The sequence below is a fragment of the Perissodus microlepis genome, chromosome 22 (genome assembly GCF_051167445.1).
Source record: "Perissodus microlepis isolate ML-2025 ecotype Zambia chromosome 22, ASM5116744v1, whole genome shotgun sequence".
Taxonomy (NCBI): domain Eukaryota; kingdom Metazoa; phylum Chordata; class Actinopteri; order Cichliformes; family Cichlidae; genus Perissodus; species Perissodus microlepis.
Genome location: NC_140481.1, coordinates 9,259,739 through 9,278,484, shown reverse-complemented (window position 1 = coordinate 9,278,484; position 18,746 = coordinate 9,259,739). Strand labels below are relative to the sequence as shown.

The 18,746-nt window shown below is 39.5% G+C and overlaps 1 protein-coding gene across 7 annotated transcripts in view; it reads left to right on the top strand.

Moving 5' to 3' along the window:
* Window positions 1-18,746, top strand: part of LOC146362544 (receptor-type tyrosine-protein phosphatase U-like) — a 252,231-nt gene that overhangs the window by 69,090 nt on the left and 164,395 nt on the right. For all 7 annotated transcript variants that reach the window (XM_084919376.1, XM_084919377.1, XM_084919375.1 and 4 more), the window contains exon 2: window positions 7,842-7,970. In XM_084919376.1, the coding sequence (XP_084775502.1) occupies window positions 7,842-7,970 (129 nt within the window). The remainder of the gene's footprint in view (window positions 1-7,841; window positions 7,971-18,746) is intronic.

Below are 18,746 nucleotides of genomic sequence, written 5' to 3'. Positions count from 1 at the left end.
TTCTCATTCACCTCCATAGAGATGCTGGCAGAACCTTCAAGTACTGAAAGAAAAGATGGTGTGATTTTGACCCCCTTATCTGCAACAATGGCCAGAATGACAAAGTCATTCAGTTATCAGTCATGCTGATAATTTTACCCCAATGTTTTCTAATTAAGAGCTAGATTTGACAAAACAAACTTTTAGATCAAGTTTTATGGGTGCATCAGTTTTCAAATCATTTAGATTATTTCATGTAAAGGAAAAATATCTGTCACTCCTACCATACACCTCCCCACTGTCTCACTGTCCTCATTCCAACCTGTGTCTTGCTGCTGGGGGATTCCCATGATGCATTGAGTGTTTCTTCTTCAGTCACCTTTCTCACTCACTATGTGTTAATAGACCTCTCTGCATTGAATCATACTTGTTATTAATCTCTGAATCTCTTCCACAGCATGTCTTTATCCTGTCATCCTTCTCTCACCCCAACCGGCCACGGCAGATGGCGCCGCCCCTCCCTGAGCCTGGTTCTGCTGGAGGTTTCTTCCTGTTAAAAGGGAGTTTTTCCTTCCCACTGTCGCCAAAGTGCTTGCTCATAGGGATTGTTGTGTTTTTCTCTGTATGTGTTATTGTAGAGTCTACCTTACAATATAAAGGCGACTGTTGTTGTGATTTGGCGCCGTATAAATAAAATTGAATTGAACTGAATACATGTCCTGCCCCAGCCTCACATACGGCATGAGAAAGTCATGGCACCCATTCACGTACCTTCTCTAGAGCCACAAAGACACAGTGAACCTTCTTCTGACCTTCTCTATACTTCCCCAACCCTCTCAAATCAATCTGTAGTACTCCCTTGGCATGAAGCCACACTGCTGCTCACTGATCGTCATCTCTTTTCTCAGCCTAGCTTCAACAACCCTTTCGCATATCTTCATGTTATGGCTCATCAGCTTTATCCCCCTGCAGTTACTACAGCTCTGCACATTGCCCTTTCTCTTTAAAACTGGTGCCAATACACTTCTACTCCATTCCTCTCCAAAACTGTGTTAAACAGTCTGGTCAGAAACTTCACTGCTCGCTCTCCTGCACGTCTCTATACCTCCACAGATTTGTCATCTGAGGTGACTGCCTTTCCCCCCAAACTTGCTACACATCTTGTCCAGCTCTCTACCTAGCAAATCAAAACAAGACCTATTTTTCCATTAGTGTCCAGTGCAAAAGTGACAAAAAACCTTAAGGTATGCAGTATGACAGACATACAACCATCTTTGTCAGCTGTTTAATCAACATGATGACAATATCAAAAAACACGGCACCCAGTGTCTAGAAGTCTATTTTCAGGACAGAAAGTGTGAATTTCCTTCTTTCATTTACCATAAGCCTTTCCCTTTGTCACTTCTTTGCCTCCAAGATGCTGGCTATCTTCATTCTGCACTGACACCACTTTGCAGTATCCTATCTAAGACGAGTTAAGGTTTCGCCACTATTATATGTCACTATATGTTCTTCTCTCTTCTTAAAGTATGTGTTCATTATATCAACTGTTTTTTGCAAATTTTACTACCATCTGTTCGTATGTATTTCTCTCCTTAAAACCTCCTTAAAACCATTCCTTCTTGTCACCTGTGTTCCCTTCACCTACATGCCAATTAAAGTCTGCTCGAATCACCAATCACATTCCCCCTGGGGACACCCAGAGGTTCCCCTACTTCAGCTTACTCCAGAACTCACTCTTTCTTCTGACTGCCAACCTGTGGTATGACTGAAAACTTTGGACATCCCCCCTTCAATTTCCACCTTCAAAGTCATGATGTTGACACTCCTCACCTCCACAACACAATTTACATATTCTTCCTTCAAGTTACAAGTTTCTTCCTCACCATCATATCAGCCAGCTCTCTGCCTTTACTGGTCATAGTCCCAACACCCATACAGTTAATGCAGCTTATTACCTTGATTGTACAACCTCAATTCCAATAAAGTTGGGACGGCATGTAAAACATAAATAAAAATCCGTTTCAACCTATATTCAATTAAATACACTACAAAGACAAGATATCTAATGATCAAACTGATAAATGTTATTGTTGTTTTGCAAACCTTCACTCATTTTGAATTTGATGCCTGTAGCATGCTCCAAAAAAGCTGGGACGGGGGCATATTTACCACTGTGCTATATCTCCTTTCCTTTTAACAACACTCAATAAGTGTTTGGAAACTGAGGACACTAATTGTTGAAGCTGTGTAGGTGGAATTCTTTCCCATTCTTGCTTGATCTACAACTTCAGTTGCTCAACAGTCCGGGGCCTCCATTGTCATATTTTGCACTTCATATTGCGCCACACATTTTCAATGGGAGATAGGTCTGGACTACTGGCAGGCCATTTTAGTACCCACAATCTTTTACTATGAAGCCACTTTGTTGTAACACATGCAGAATATGGCTTTGCATTGTACTGCTGAGGGGACAAGCAGGGCCGTCCCTGAAAAAGACGTCGCTTGGATGGCAGCATATGTTGCTCCAAAACCCGTATGTACCGTTCAGCACGTATGTGCCTTCACAGATGTGCAAGTTACCGATGCCATGGGCACTAACACACCCCCATACCATCACAGATGCTGGCTTTTAAACTTTGCTGTAATAACAATCTGCATGGTCCTTTTCCTCTTTTGTCTGGAAGGCACAAAGTCCATGATTTCCAAAAACAATTTGAGATATGGACTCGTGAGACTACAGCACACTTTTCCATTTTGAGTCAGTCCATCTCAGATGAGCTCGGGCCCCATCCTTGCTTGTGAACGACTGGGCCATTTGGGGATGTATCTTTTATACCCAATCATGACAAACTGTTTCCAATTAAAATGTTCACCAGTGGAATGTTGAAAACAGGTGTTTTTTGAACATTCCTCAACTTTCTCAGTCTTGTGCTGCCTTGTCCCAGCTTTGTTTTTTGGAACGTGTTGCAGGCATCAAATTCAAAATGAGAGATATCTTTTCTTTGTAGTGTATTTAATTGAATATAGGTTGAAAACGATTTGCAAATCGTTGTATTCTGTTTTCATTTGCATTTTAAACAACCTCACAACTTCATTAGAATTGGGGTTGTAGAAGAAGAACATGATGCAAAAGTAAAATATGAATTTTCGATAACGTGTCAGTAAAAAAGGTATAGAAATAGAGCCTAACTCAGATTGAAGACGTCATCACATACTTTTAAAAAATGACTTCACAATTGACAAAATAAAATATGAAACACACTTTAATAAATCATTTAAAAATAGAATATTGAAAATTCATCACATCTGGCCCCTTTTCATTGACTAGCCAAGGGAATCACATTTACACAGATCACACACGAGACAAGAGACTAGCAAAATAAATCAGGAAACTAAACATGGGAGCATCTAACACAGAAAGGCAAAACAGACACACAAGGACAAGAAAACTGAAGCTCAGGTAATAAACTTTAAAGAATAACTATAATTACAAATTCTGATAGCAAACACAGTCAAAAATGAGAATAAAATCATGGAAAACATATCAGGAAATGAAGCTACAATAAATGACAAAAACAAAGAACAAACTAAGCAGATAGTAAGATATTTTATTTTATTTTACCACCTCTTTGGTGGTTCTAGGCATAAATAAATACACACCCCAAAATTCACTGTTTGATGAATAAAATCTGTTTGTTTTTTTTTACATTGATTCTAGTATTAAAACCCAGTGAACTGAATAGTAATCATCTTGTTACAATGCAATGTTTTTCTACTAACATTTGGGACATGGCATTCATTATTGCTGAGCAGCCTCCTCCATCAGGACAATCATCTCAACAAAACGCCTCAGGTACAACTTATCTCACTTCTGTTGCCAGGTTAAGAGCACAAGCCCTTTAGATCAGGGGAGTTTGGAGGCCAGGTTAACAGGATCCACTGTAACAAGTCAAATCCGTGGAGGCCCCACTCGCAACGCAAAGGATCTGCTGCCAATTAAACTGGTGCTAGACAGGTGTCCACAGGTCAGAACTTTTTTGGGCAGCACAAGGTGAACCTTCCCTGGCTGCTTGTTGTGAATATTCAACGTGATGGCATTCTGATTACTATGTCCTGCTTCTGAAGCAATGCTAAATCATATGAAACCACAGATGATTACATATTTTATTTTACTGACATTCTGTGCATATTAGTTTGCTTTACACACACATAATGGCTTACTGTAGGTTATTGCATTCAACCAATGTAAAAATAATGACAATGTTTGAAAATCATTACATTAAATATGTTTTCAAATTTTCAAACAGGTGATACTTTATACTCCTGCTATTGTAAGCAAACCTCATGGTAAGACGGAAAAAAAAAAACCCATATGAATTTCTTGTGTATTATTTTGTCACATAAAGCTACAAAAACAGCAGAGTATTAATCCACTACTGAAAACAGTCCCTAGACAAAGTGTACCATTGCCAACATTTGGTAAAAACGACAACGCACGACTGCTTTTCTAAACCGCCACCTAAACAGAAAGAAGCCTGAACATGATATTTATTAACACATTTAAAAACACATAAGAAGGATTACTTTTATTGGAATTCAGGCAAAATCACACCATACAACACTAGGAGGATTTCTTTGAGCATCAGTCTCATACAAAACTAGTAAGAAAACACATTTCATGGCTTGCCAACGTGGGATCTGATGAAACACTGCAATCTATTTAAGCCTGGAGCAAAGGAACGACTTCAAAATGAACCTCCAGCTTTGGATAATGGCTGACTTGATAATTTAAATGTCTGCTTTAATAGGGTTATAACAGTCCATAGTTACGTTGGGTGTCCCTGAATACCTTTTCTAAGGGGAACCCAGACAGATAACATATTCTCTGTTTTGTATCTTTGAACAAGCTCAGGTCGTGTTTACCTCTCCTACCTTTTAAAAAGGCAACTGCCTTATTCTTGCATATTTTATTCATTTTTCCTTTTTATTGTTCTCCCCTTGAGGAGCTTGTCAGATGTGGCAATTCTTCACAAAGTTACCTCAGGGCCCACATCTCTGGGTGTTATTGGTGCTCTGCAAGGTCCTACGTTGCTCTGGGACTGTGCCTAAAAGAGCTGCGCTCACCTCTGATAAGCAATTAGCATTCTAAAGGCTGTTTTTTTTCTCTCACATTCAAGTTATTATTTGTAAAAAGCAGCAATCATGCACTCACGTTGGCCATATTCACCATTGCTGTGATGAACACAAATAATTCCCATTGATGTTACAGCTTCAGCCTGTGGGACATTGACAGATTCATTATAATTTTATTCATTTTTTAAGTAAACATCAAAACAGCCAATGCACCCAGCTAATGCGTGTGTCTGACGTGTGCGGTCCACACACAGACACATCACTATGAATTCAACAGAACGCATGTGGCTTTTCTAATTACATGGGCTCTCCCTCCTGCTGCCAGAGAAGCTCATTTGGGCATTGAGGGGAATGCGTGTGCTAAAAAGTAAAGGAGACTTGGAAGGATGAGCCTTAATGAGGGGAGTCAGTGAAACGTGTCTGATGGTGACGTTTCTTCCTGGAGCTGGAGGGCTTTCAATGAAAAGCAGGCCTCAACTGCAGACCCCGCTCCACTGCCCAGCCCTCTCATCCTCAGATAACCGGGCACGACGCAGCACAACAAGCAGCCCATACTCAGGAGGCAATTAAGGCTCTGATATGCTTACACACCCGGAAACACTCGCTTGGCTGCAGGCAGAGGGGAAGAAGGCCGGGGCAGTGGGGAAGTTCACTGGTGGTGTCGTGGTGATATTTGTTTGTCAGCAGGAACAGAGAAAGCAGCGGTCCAAAATTAGCTGCCTTGCTAGTTTAATGCAACATCCAACACTTCCTCTGACTTCAAAACATATACATTACCACAGAAAACAGATGGAGCTTCTACGCACAAGACAAAAGCAGTATTGAGGGAGCAAGCCAAACGGGATGCTATTAAGCTGAAGCTGGCACAGAGTCAGAGTAGCTCTTTAACACCAGCAGCATGGCTGCCAAGCCTTAATACGATCTGTTAGTGAAGAGGGTCCTGGGACCGCAGTGAGCTCAGGGTGTTTGTAGTTAGACAGAACAGCGTTAGGCCTGTCTTTAAGCCAGGGCCAGACTGAGAAATGGCTATTTCAGAGGATTGGTGACAGGCTGGTGCTGCACCGTATGTCTTATAAATGAGTATCTCCCCTGCATCCCACACCATTATTTCTAAGCTACCCTCTGGCAGCAGGTCCCATGCTACTACTCTCTGGGCAGGTGGAGCTGCACAGATCACACTTTGTTTTTAACCTGAGGAGACTCATTTGAGTCTGTAGAAGCACTGGTTAGATTCATTCCTGCTTTTTCCATTTGTGCTGAATTTGACTGCTCGGGCTGCAGAAACAAGGACCTTGTTGACAAAGTCACCTTAGGAAAGCTGTGGATTATTCCAAGTTAGGTTTTTTGTTATTGCTCCATTTATATGCCCTATTGATTATGATGCCATTATAAATAACGTGGAATTGAAAATTTCAAAACATAATGACATTGCCTGGGCAACTGGGCACAAGCAAACGGCTCTAGGTAGGTCATGAAAAATCAAATTTAGCCGAATTAGCTTTCTCTTTTTTTGAAGCTAAAAGCAAAGGTCATTGCTAGTACCAATTACTTGTAGCACAAGGAAACTGGAAGCGTGCACATCTAAAATCTTTTTTTTATCCTAACGCTCTCTGTTTTATTCTGCTTTCTTGTTTATGTGAATCTTCATACCTGTGCAGCACTCGAGAATTCTTGTTTCTTCATCATTCCTCTACCCCCAAGGAGCCACAGTTAATGATGAAGATCTGAGCAATTACTCAAACATTGTTTCCATATTGGAGACAACCAATGGCTACATAATGAAATGAAATAAAACCAATGCTTTTCTGCAAGTCCACGAGTCGACCCACAGAAACAATTCTGATAATTAAGTCATTACATTGGCAGCAAACATTTTCTGGCTTCTCTGTTGTGAGTTTTCTGTTATTTTGAAACTATCTCGCTATTTAGACTGCTTTTTGGGTACCACAAGCAATCTCACAGAGTCTCTGGGAAATTGTGATTCCGTTTACTGAATAAAGAATTGATAGAATAATCTAGAGAGAAATAAAAAAGATAATTGTTAGTTGTGACTCTTAATGGAAGCATATGGCTAACACGCATGTATGATCGCAAATTGGTCCTCCCAAGTCCAGAGTATTCATTTTTACATTTTCTCATGTGCACCTGTGTTTTCTGACCAGTTAAACTAGAACATGTCATTTTTTTGACCCCTCGTTTAACAGCCCAGCTGGTGCCTCTAAAAGCCTGTGGTTTGTGTGATAATGGCACAATGGTAAATGTGACCATTAGATGGCAGCTAGGGTTAGGTCACCTTCACAGGCTGAGAGCTGGGCTTGTTGTCCTCCATCAGCTGAAGAATCCCTTTCGCTGCTGTGGCACTGTTGCCCATTATTTGTGGCTTTGGGTGACCTGTGGCTACTGTGTCATTTTCACACCACAGGGCTAATTGCACCAAATGGTGATAGATTTTGAGGGAAAAGATGAGATAGGCATTTCATGCTGACCGCCTGGTGCCAAGCATTAGCTGCAATTTAGTTTACTGCTGCAGAGCTTCTACAGGAGCTGATGCATTTAGACATTTACAATGGGCCTGTGGTGATATAACTAATAATGGAGACTGTAATGCATTCCTTCACCAGTTTTCTTCTGGTAGCAAGTTGCAAAGGCACATTGCTGATAGCTACGAGTTTCATACTTTTTACTTCCTGTGAAACTGTTTGCTTTTTTTCTGCCCCTTGCTGTAGCTGGCTGCACCTTTGATGAGGACTCGGACCCTGGGCTGTGTGAATATCGACAGGGCCAAGAAGATGACTTTGACTGGCAGCTGATCAGGACCTACAACTGGCCACATCCAACTCCGGATCTTTTGCGAGGTAGGCTTCTGCAGGTGTCAGAGTTAAAGTCATTGACAGCAACACAATTTCCACAAGTCTGTTCACACATTCAGGCGGTGATTTAAAAACATGAACATACTCGTCTTCCCTCACACAGTTCCTCCTTTGTTCATGACTAGGCCAACAAACAAACTAAAAACAAAAGAAACATCTTTTTATGCAGTACTTCTCCCAACATGACAGAGAAATGTTTGGTGGACCTTTGGACAATGCAAGAATTCAGGTCTAACAATTCAGGTGTGTACAGGCAGATTGTTGCAGCAAGCCAAACCTGTTGCAGTCTTCTTATTGACACATGGTGTGTCAATAAGTGTGAATCTAACATTTGCCGCAGTACAGTGGCATAAATCCAGCTTTAGACTGACCCCAAAAACTCCACTGACAGGCAGGAGTGGAGTTGTGTTAGTGTCTCTGTGTCACTGATCACAATTTTATTGCACACCTGGCGCAGTGGAGCAGCTCAGTCCAGACCAGTTATAGAGTGTGCTCACACTGGGTAGCTCTCATGTGTGAAAAGCAGCAGCTGGAAAAGAACATCTGCTCTACACCGAGTACTTTGAGCTCTTCTAAAAAAGAATTGTATTATTTCTGCTGCAAATATACAGCATACCAATTTTTAAGTGAGCAATGGGCAGAGGAAAGCAGCAGGATGTTTTTGTATACAGGGTTTGTGGTTGGTAGAATTCATTTAGACATCATTGGCTTGGCTTTTTACTACTTAAGGGAACTGTATTTGTCTGTAGATCCTCTCTAAAGCAATAAGCAATTCAAAGTTCAGCAGAGACAGAAAAGGCTGAAAAGCTGAAAATTGTGTATAAGAAACAAGAAAGAGAAAAGTGTAACTGACTATAATTAACGGACTAACAATAATATAACAGATAAGAACACAAGTTTACATTTCAACCCAGTTTATAACAGCTGAGTGAGATAGGACACAGAAGGCAGATCTGTCCCAGACCACTGGAGATGTTTCTTAATGCACTTCAGAAGTGTATTTAGGTCCTGAACGGCTTCATAAACCAACAGAAGTATTCTTAAAATTAACAAGCCTAACCCGCTGGAGGTTCCTTTCTGTCATTTTAATGGCAGCTGTCTCCAAAGCCTGGAAGTGCTGACAGTCCATTGCTGGCTTTACTTACTGCCTTACAGCCACAGCGAGCCATGCAGCTTAATAATGCTTTAAACATTTCTTTCTTTTTTGCTTCAGTTTTGCTTACCCTACCTTACGGCAACTTGTTGGTGCAGAAGACCTGCTGACCACAAGGTTTCGTTGAGCGAGGTGGCTTTTTTTTTTTTTACACTTAAATTACTAATAGCTCAGTGTTACAGTTATGAAAAAATCCTCAGGACATCGGTTGCTTTTTCACTCATTTTCAGTTAATCCTAAATTCTTGTAACTGACAATTTTTTGAAGAAAAACTACAAAGCAGATGCAGGTGGTAAGACACAGATGAGACTAGGAATAACAAAAGCCAGAACTAGAGATAACTCAGATGCAGTAGAGTGAAAAGCTAAACTATACAGAACTCACACTTAAGTCATCTATTAAGTACTGCAATAAGAGTCCACAACAAACTCAAACTGCTGATTCAGGGACCAGCCTGAGCCTATTCCTCCAGATCACTTAAAAAATCAGAAAGAATTTGGGTTCTTTGGAGGTAAGGGTATATAAGGGTTCTAATGCAGTGTGGTGTCACATAATAGATCTAATGCGATTGGGAAAAATGGTTAAACAATGTGTTTTAGCCACATTCTACATAGTATGTTATCAAAAGTAAAGTCTCATAATTTTTTTAGATTCTATCTTTTTCTGTTAGAAGCTTTTTCATTTGGATGTTCTGAATATGTGAAAAATCTATGACAAACCCAAACTCTGCCCCTGAACCCGACCCCAGAGGTGCACTGATGTTAAGAGGTAAAATTATTGCTCATCAGTAGGAATGATAATCTGCAGTTCCTTGCAACACTATGTTATATATATCCCAAAGGCTGCTGAGGTAATTAATGAATATTTGAACCAAGTAGGTGAAAAGCTGCAGGTGATCCCTGCAGGTCTTCCAGCTTCCACTGCCAGTCTCTTATTCACCATTAGCTTAGTCGCTGAAAGATTTCTGGCTTCAGCATGGACGTGCGCTCCTCTGGCCTCTCATTAGTCTTATTGTTGGCACACCTCTGTGCCATAAGCCTTGAGAAAAATGTTTTTCTGTGCTGTACACAACCACAAAAAATGTGAAACCATCAAAGTAAAGTGAATCACTGTTGGAAGAATACAGTATATACTAATGAAAAAGGAAATGTTATGAAGGAAATGGCTATAAGTACAGCACCCACATTTAAAACTCCAATCTCATGGAAAAGCATCAATAAACCTACTTAGCTTTGCAGTCTTGTTCTTGATACTTGAGTTATATATTTTGCAAAACCCAATGTGAGCCTTGTGGGGCTCACATTGGGTTGTGAGGCATTTACCATCTAGCCCAGATACTAAGTTATAAACAGTACTGTTGTTGTGCAAAGACACACAATGCAGAATAACCCACCATTCAGCTATAAAACTGGCTTGCCACTGCTTTTATGTGCTGTGTTATTTTCCAGATGGTTCATTATACTCTGTGGATGTTCACACTAAAATAATGACATATTTAATGAAAACAAATTTCCCGCGAATTAGTTTGAGGCATTCTGTCAACTGCTGGAGGGGAACTTCAGGTCCAAAACTCAAATCTTAATCCATTTCGGAGCAATCCTGACAGGATAACTCAATGGTTTCTCAACTGGGGAGGGTGTGAAGAAAAGGGAGCTACACTGATGTTGCTGCTAGTTTTATGACAGATATTTTCAAATGTTTTGCCCAAAACAACCACAAGATTTTGCAAGTAAATGTAGTTCTAGAATTGAATAAACATAATATATTTTTAATGTGTATTTGTCTACAATGTTTATTACTTCAAAGTTATGTTATGTGGCAAATACTGCCAAACATTTTGTATTTCCAGACTTTTCAAGTTGTCAGTTTGGTATAAAACAGGTTGCAAAGCTCACATCAAATAGCTAAATCTATTTCTATTCTAGCTATTTGATGTGTACGAGGCTTATATCAGAAAGATTTCTGATATAGTACAGTACTGCAGTACTGCATATCAGAAATAATGTTAGAAACCTTATATGACATTTTATGGCTTAAGTCCTGTGAAAAACTTAATATGCCCTTAGTGCTTCATGAGGAAATGTGATGGTAAGTAGCAGCCAGGTGGTTCTAATCTTGTCCACTCGATTAACTGATCACCTGCAAGTGCAACCACCCAATAAAACCAGAGCTTCTTTCTGGTAGTTTTCTGGTCTGGAACATTCAGGTGTGTTAACAAAATGCCACAGTCTTCCTATATGGGGACTTCATATCAAAGTCATCCTAAGGTCAGACTGTGCAATGAGAGTCAAACATAGGAGAAATTGCAAAAAGCCCAAGAGCTACTGTGAAATGCACTACACACAGGTACACACACACACACAGGTCTTTATCATCAGATTCCACATTTATTTAAAGTTTCCACTGGGTTATGACAGAACACCGTCTGACAGCTGTCGGTCCCAGCTGATTTCCCTCTTTTCCCGCTCCTCTCCGTCTCACTATAAAAAGGGAAGGAAACCACCATCAGTCCAAATCGCCATCAGCTGTTCTCACCGGCATCTCCAGCACCGCCCCGTTGAGCTCACTGCACCACTCCTCCCCTGCAGCCGCGCCCGGGACCACACCTCCGCCACAGCTACATCTCAGAATAAACATCCAATGCAATTACAAGAGAACTGAACAAATACTGCTTATTTGGAAGGTTTGCCAGGACAAAGTTATTTCCTCTAAAAAGAACAGCATGACAGGATGAACAAACCACAACACTTTTGGAAACATTTCCTTTGGACTGATTGGACATAAGTGGAGAAATACTCCTAATGCACAGCACCACATTTAGCAACAACACCTCATATGAACCTCAACACCTCACAAACACCTTATACCAACTGTCAAGCATGGCAGTCCAACAAGGGCAAAAGGAAAAAATAATTAGATTAACATGGTTATCCATAGTCAGATGTTTGATTGAAATGCAGCAGAAACAACAAGTAAACCAGTAGCAGTAGTTGATTTAAATCATAAGCCGAAAACCTTTGATGCTGTTAAGCAGAAAAGCAGAATTTGTGCTTGGCCATGCCGCTGCAAACGATATACAGATCGGCTGCTGCAAATGATAACTCGGGGATCAGTGACCTTCATCACCTTCTGTGAGCTGTATGGCAAATAGTGTGTTTTGACTGCCTTATACGCACAGTGCACTACCTAGTTTTGCAAGTCAGTTAGGAAGGCCTTTGATTTTACTGTATGCCATTCAAATGTGCTGTGAGGAATCGGGACCCAATGAATTCTTGTATTCTGGCTTCTTTCACACCTTTATTGAAAGCTATTCACTTTTGAATGAAATACCCAAAATGCCCCTTGGTGTGAAGAATAGAGGTTCTTAGATATGCTGCAGAACATTAAACGAGCATTTCTGACTGTGGCTCTAAATTCAAACTGATTTTCACAGGGTTTTTGTCATTTAGATTGAATGCAGAAAAGGTATATAGCTTTTTAAAGCTGCAGTAATGAATATTTTTATTAAACAATAGGACAAATGACTGTTTGTAATGTGAGCAAGGTTGCGCTCACACAGAAAATTATCGCCCACTCTTCTTCTTCACTTGATTTAGGTGAAATTATTTCAGCTTATTAAGCTTACTGTTTTGGTAAATGTACAGTTTGGTTCAGTGTTGTAGGTCTTATTCGCCCTGTTTTCAGTAGCAGGCAGGTGTTTCCAAACAAAAACACTAGGAGTTACAATTTCTTCATGTATGTACCAGGTCTAATTTATAAGCCTCACACGTATTGAAATGCATATACACTCACACCTAAAATGCACTAAAAAGGTAGGTAAAATATTTACTTACATTTGACGTGACTAAGAAGAATGTCTCACCTCCAACTAATCATGTTTCACAAATGTGGCCGGTCTTTAGCAACAAACATCTTCAGACTGCTGACTAAACAAGAACTGCTGCTGGTTTTCAGTTATGTCGGGTGATGTTAGACTTGAGTCCCGAACCTAACATTAAAATCACGCTTTCCCTGTGATAAAGATTCCAACAATTTAGATCCACTTCAATGATGGATAAGTCACTCTGGCTAACAGCAGCTAACAAAAAAGAAAAAAGGCAACACTGAATCTTACTAATGAAAGGTTCAGGATATCCTCAACGACTCACCTTACCGAGGTAAACAGTGGACTGACAGTCTACCTAGAGAGTGACAAACTGCAGGGCAAATCCAGTCCAGAATAACTTTGCTGTCTGAGTACAACTACTAAAGTTGAATTTGAGTTTTTGAAGGGACTCAAAGGAAAAACGAAAAAAAAAAACAAAAAAGAAAACACAAGATATTGAATTGACACATATGTGTTTGTTGTTCCTGATTCGTTGCTTGTGTTGATATTATTTAAATGTTTTAAAATATAGAGGATATAAAAAAATTATTTTCAGATCAAACAAATTAAAAACAATTGAATGTTCTTGCTCTTTCTTGCCTGACTAAAACTTCAGCTAACTGCAATCTGCACTGACATCTTACGCACTGTATATTTAGTAAAAAGATTTTGGAAAAATCTTTCCTTAGAATACCTTAGAAGAGTGGGCACGACCAAAATTTTTCCAGATAATCGACCAAAGTGTACATTAAAATTTATATTAGATTTTTAACAGATTTGTAAAGCCTGTATTTATTGGGATGCCTTTGTATCCAGAACAGACAATTTACTAAGTGTTTTTGGACTCTTGGATGGACCACATAAATGAGCTTCTTAAATTGACTTTCAGAGCAATTTCCTCCCACAGCATTTTATGCTTTTTGTTTCCCCTTTCTTTTGATAATATTTTGCTATCTATAGACAAATTTTGCGAGACAACAACAGTCCAGACAATACTTACTACAAGCAAGTGGAAGCCAGCAAATAGTTTCAATGGAAGCTGTAGAATATTACCATTAATGTTGCTCTATGTACGATGCTATAAAAAGTATTTGTCCAGTTCCTTATATTTTTTCATATTTGTCACACTTAAATGTTTCATTAGTCAAAGACAGCATGTATTAAGGGTAAACAGCTATCCAAAAAAATCTAAATTTCACTGCCACCAAGAGAAAAAGTAATCGTAATCATCTCCCTTGATGAATCATGAAATTTTTGTGGTTAACCACAACTTTTGGAAAGCTGATTACAGATTCACTAGCCATACTGAGGCCTGATTACCAGAGGTGTGGACTCGAGTCACATGACTTGGACTCGAGTCAGACTCGAGTCATTAATTTTATGACTTTAGACTTGACTTGAAAAAATGTTCTAAGACTTGTGACTTGACTTGGACTTTTACACCAATGACCTGGGACTTGAATTGGACTTGAACCGGTTTACTTTAAGAGACTTGATATTTCACCCCAAATATAAAATTTAACACGCATATTATGTAGAAAGTGTGCACCATTAATTCAATTCATTTATTCAAACCACACTCCGTACATATGTCTGCGTGAGTTGTAGCACAGCCAATCAAATTAACCAGATTTTTTTAAAAAAAGAAAAGAAAAAAAACCCCTCAAAAATCCTGCAAGGAGTTATTTTTTTCAGGTACATAAACTATGAAGTAGTCAACAAAAAACCGAAATGCAATATGCAAAACATGCAAGAAGAGAATCACAGACAGAGATGGAACAACTTCCAACTTTGTCCGACAGTTGAAGTTGCATAAAGAACGGGAGGTGGTCCTTCTCTTTTGCTACGTTGAGATAGCTGACTTCATCTAACTAGCAAATCTTGTCCAGGCTACGTTGGTGATATAGTTTTTTTTTAATGTGTATGATATTTTTGTCATGCGATTTTAAAGCCGGTCCAACAAGCGTATCCAAGAATAACATGCCGCTTATCTCAGAACTGTCGGTGAAAATTATTCTTGGAGCTAAGTTTAATTGAGCTGCATTTTATAGAGGTGCAATTTCACAATTTGTGTATATTTTCTAAGTTCACTATTTTGTCATGTGTTGAGAAAAACACAGATTTAAAAATCACATGGTCTAATATTTACATTTAGCATATAACTGCAACATGCTTTTTTCGTTTTTTTTTTTTTTTTTAAGACTCGAAAGGACTTGAAATTCAAAATTTCTGACTTGTGACTTCACTCGGACTTTTACACCAGTGACTTGAGACTCGACTCTGACTTGCCTGACATTACTTGAGACTTGACTTGTGACTTGAGGATAAAGACTTGAGACTTACTTGAGACTTGCAAAACAATGACTTGGTCCCACCTCTGCTGATTACTGCCTCAGACCTGTTGAATCAAGAAATGACTTGACTAGAACCTAAGGACAAAGTGAAGTGAGCTAAAATATCTTAAAAAGCAAAACATGCCACAATCTAAAGAGACTCCAGAACAGATGAAAATCAAAGTCATTCTCTTCTAAAAGGTTACAAAGCCACTTCTAAGGCTTTGGGACTCTAGCAAACCACACTGAGACTCATTATCCACCGAACAATGTATGTACCTTCCCAGGAGTGGCCATCCTACTAAAATTACACCACAAGCACATCAACGACTCATCCGGGAGTTCACAAAAAACCCAGAGAAACGTCTAAAGAACTGCAGGCTTGACTTGCCAGTGTTCATGATTTAGCAATTAGAAAGGGACTGGGCAAAAATGGCATCCATGGGAGAGTTCTAAGGTGAAAGCTACCAATGACCCAAAAGAACAAAAGGCTCGCCTCACATTTGCCAACAAAGAACTTGCTGAGGTTTTATTTATTATTAGTTTTGGGGCATTTTTAGCTTCATTACATTGTGGAGCGGTGAACATAGGCAGGAAGTGGAGGGCTGCAGGTCACTGAGCTAAAGTGGCACCTAGAGTTTGTTGATCTCTAGGACTTTTAATGAAATAGTTTGTTGACAGGTTGATAAGGAAAAGAGAGCAAAGATGCACCAAAATATCCTTTAACCCAAATTTATTGGAACTTTTTCTAATTGTGGTTGGTTTTTCCCCAGTGCTCTCTTACATTCTACAGCTGGTGGAGCTCAATTAACGTCATCCATACACAGCTACAGGGAACCAAATGTGTTACATAAAGCTAGCAGTTATTTTTCCTGGTGGCTGAATGATTCACGCCAAAAGGACTGACAACTGCTCCCATCATATGGAACATAATGTGTTTTTGAACATAGTCTGTAATTTCTTGTTTTACCTCTGTTTTATGAAGGCAATTTTCTCTCTGACGTTTAGAAAAATAAGTCACTCTAACACGTTTTACTTTGAAGGCAAGCGGTTTCTGTTTTTAGTGTGTGCTGCAACTTTCCACTGTCTTTTAGTGAGTCGTTGGTAACAAGCTCCAGCAACTACAATGCATTTTTCCCTTGTGACTGGTGACTACCAGTCTCTAGGCCTTCATTACTGGAGCTTTAGAGGTTGACTACACAGTGACTATCAGCAACCTCCAGCAAAAACTCACAAGCCAACGGTGTTTAACAACAGTTGCCAACCAGTCTCTAGGCCTGTGCTACAGGGGCCTAAGGAAAAAAACTTACAGTGTTTTGTGAAACAACAATTAAAAAAAATTATTATGCCTCCTAAATATTTCTATATAATTATTTTATTGCTATTTTCTTGAATAGTTATTTCTGTTATTACCGCTATTTTTGTGCATTTAAAAAACACAGTGACAAATAAATAATCTTAATCTTACTCTGTGATTTTTCACCCTTAAAATAAAAAGAAAATACGTTATAGAGATACCCTTTTGTCTCATTTTTATTTATATTGCACCAAATCACAGCAGTCAACTATTTAATGTTTAGTTAAAAGACTAATGAAAAAAATACTTAAAGCAAGATCACCCTAGAAGCTGAGTTATTGTGCAGTGATCACCTTGCAGAAAAACTAATCATTCTCGCCAGTATTGAGACAGGTCTGAAGGAATGCTTGGACTGACAGACAAGGCCAGTTGATTGCTCACTAGGTTTCCTCAGTGATTTATGCAAAACAATCTTATTACCCTGCTGCAATCATCAACCTACTGACAGTTTGTTTCCCCACATTCAGTCTCTTGTTGCTTCTATTGCTCAAGTTTGTCACATGTCAGCCCAGGTGGCCGGGGCTCTTATCTCGCTTCACATATATGTTCATTTAAGGGGGACTTATTTTTTGGAACTCATAGTAAAAGCACACATGTAAGAGGAAAACTTGTGGTGCCTGTTATAGGCTGCTGACTTAAAGTGGTTGGTTGTTGGCGATTTGTGAAAGGAGCTGGCAGACGTCCGGGATTTAATAATTCATTTGCTGTTGTCAAGTGCTTGTTCCGCTGTTCCGGGCATACCTCCCCTGGGCCAGAATGGGTATGTTAACGAACTCCCTGGGATTGGAGGAGTCTAGCATGGGTCATTGCTGATTACACTTCCTGGTGTTCCTCAGGGGGCAGCAGCGTCACAAAACTCGCTTTTCATCTTCCTTTGACCCATTAGAGAAAGTCGATTTCAGACGGGATGAGGACATGCTCGAATGAGTTGAATGTTCCTCTGCTAGATAAGAGATGAAGAGTTGATATAAAGCTGTGTGAGATCCTGTTAGAGGAGCCTGTTGTGAGCCCACTTCTGGAGGTCATGCATAAAAAATGCACTGAGTTAAGGACTGTTGCCTTACAATGTAGAATAGCAGTAACCAAGCAAATAATGTTATTTTTGAGAGTGTAGCAGACATAGCCAACAGCCAACAACTCTACAGCAACCCTATGATGCTGTCGCGTCAATATACTTCAAAATACCTGCGGAATGGTATTGAAACAGTTAAGGCAAAAGGGCATCCAACACAGACCTAGCGAGTATGCCCAAAAAAAGTGGCTGTTGAGTTCATATATGTAATATAAATTTGTTTTCTTGCGTTCCAGCCTTGCCTCTGTTCAGTCACTTGTGTGTTATCTGGTAGAAAGTGGTACAGTGAGTTAATGTATTCCTGGAACAAAAGTTCAATGTGAATTATACTTCAAAGGAACACTTCATTTTTAAATGCTGCATACTAATCAAAAATAGTCTTTCCAGCACAAGCCCTTGTAATCGCAACCAGAGTAAGTGGTGCAGTGTAAGTACATTTACTCACAACCTCTATATTGTAGTGTTCCAGGTCTCACTTGTCATACTGGTACTTGGTCATAACAGAAGAAAGCAAAGTTAAATATCATACTTTTGAAGTTCTGTTCTTAACTTTACTGTCAGTTCAGGATTTAACATATATTCTTCTTAAAGCTCCTGCGGCAGGTTGGTGACCTGTCTGGGTTGTACCCTGCCCCTCGTCCTATGACAGCTGGGATTGGATAAACTTATTTGAATGAGCAGAAGAAAACGGACAGCTAAAAATTTCTTTACTTTACTTATTGCACAATTTCTTTTGAAATTAATGAATTACGCCATAATGCATCTAATGATGGTTCTTTTGATACTTAAAGGCAACCTAATATGCTAATTTCCACTAGAATAGCTTTGCATGATATACTGTTATCCACATTTATGTTATTAACCTATATATATATTACTAACCCATTCTGCAGGCCCTGTGTTCATCCTCTTAGCTCTTCCAGGCATCCCTCCCTGAAAGCCCACATTCTTCTGACTGGTTGCCCCTTTCCTGTTTACCAC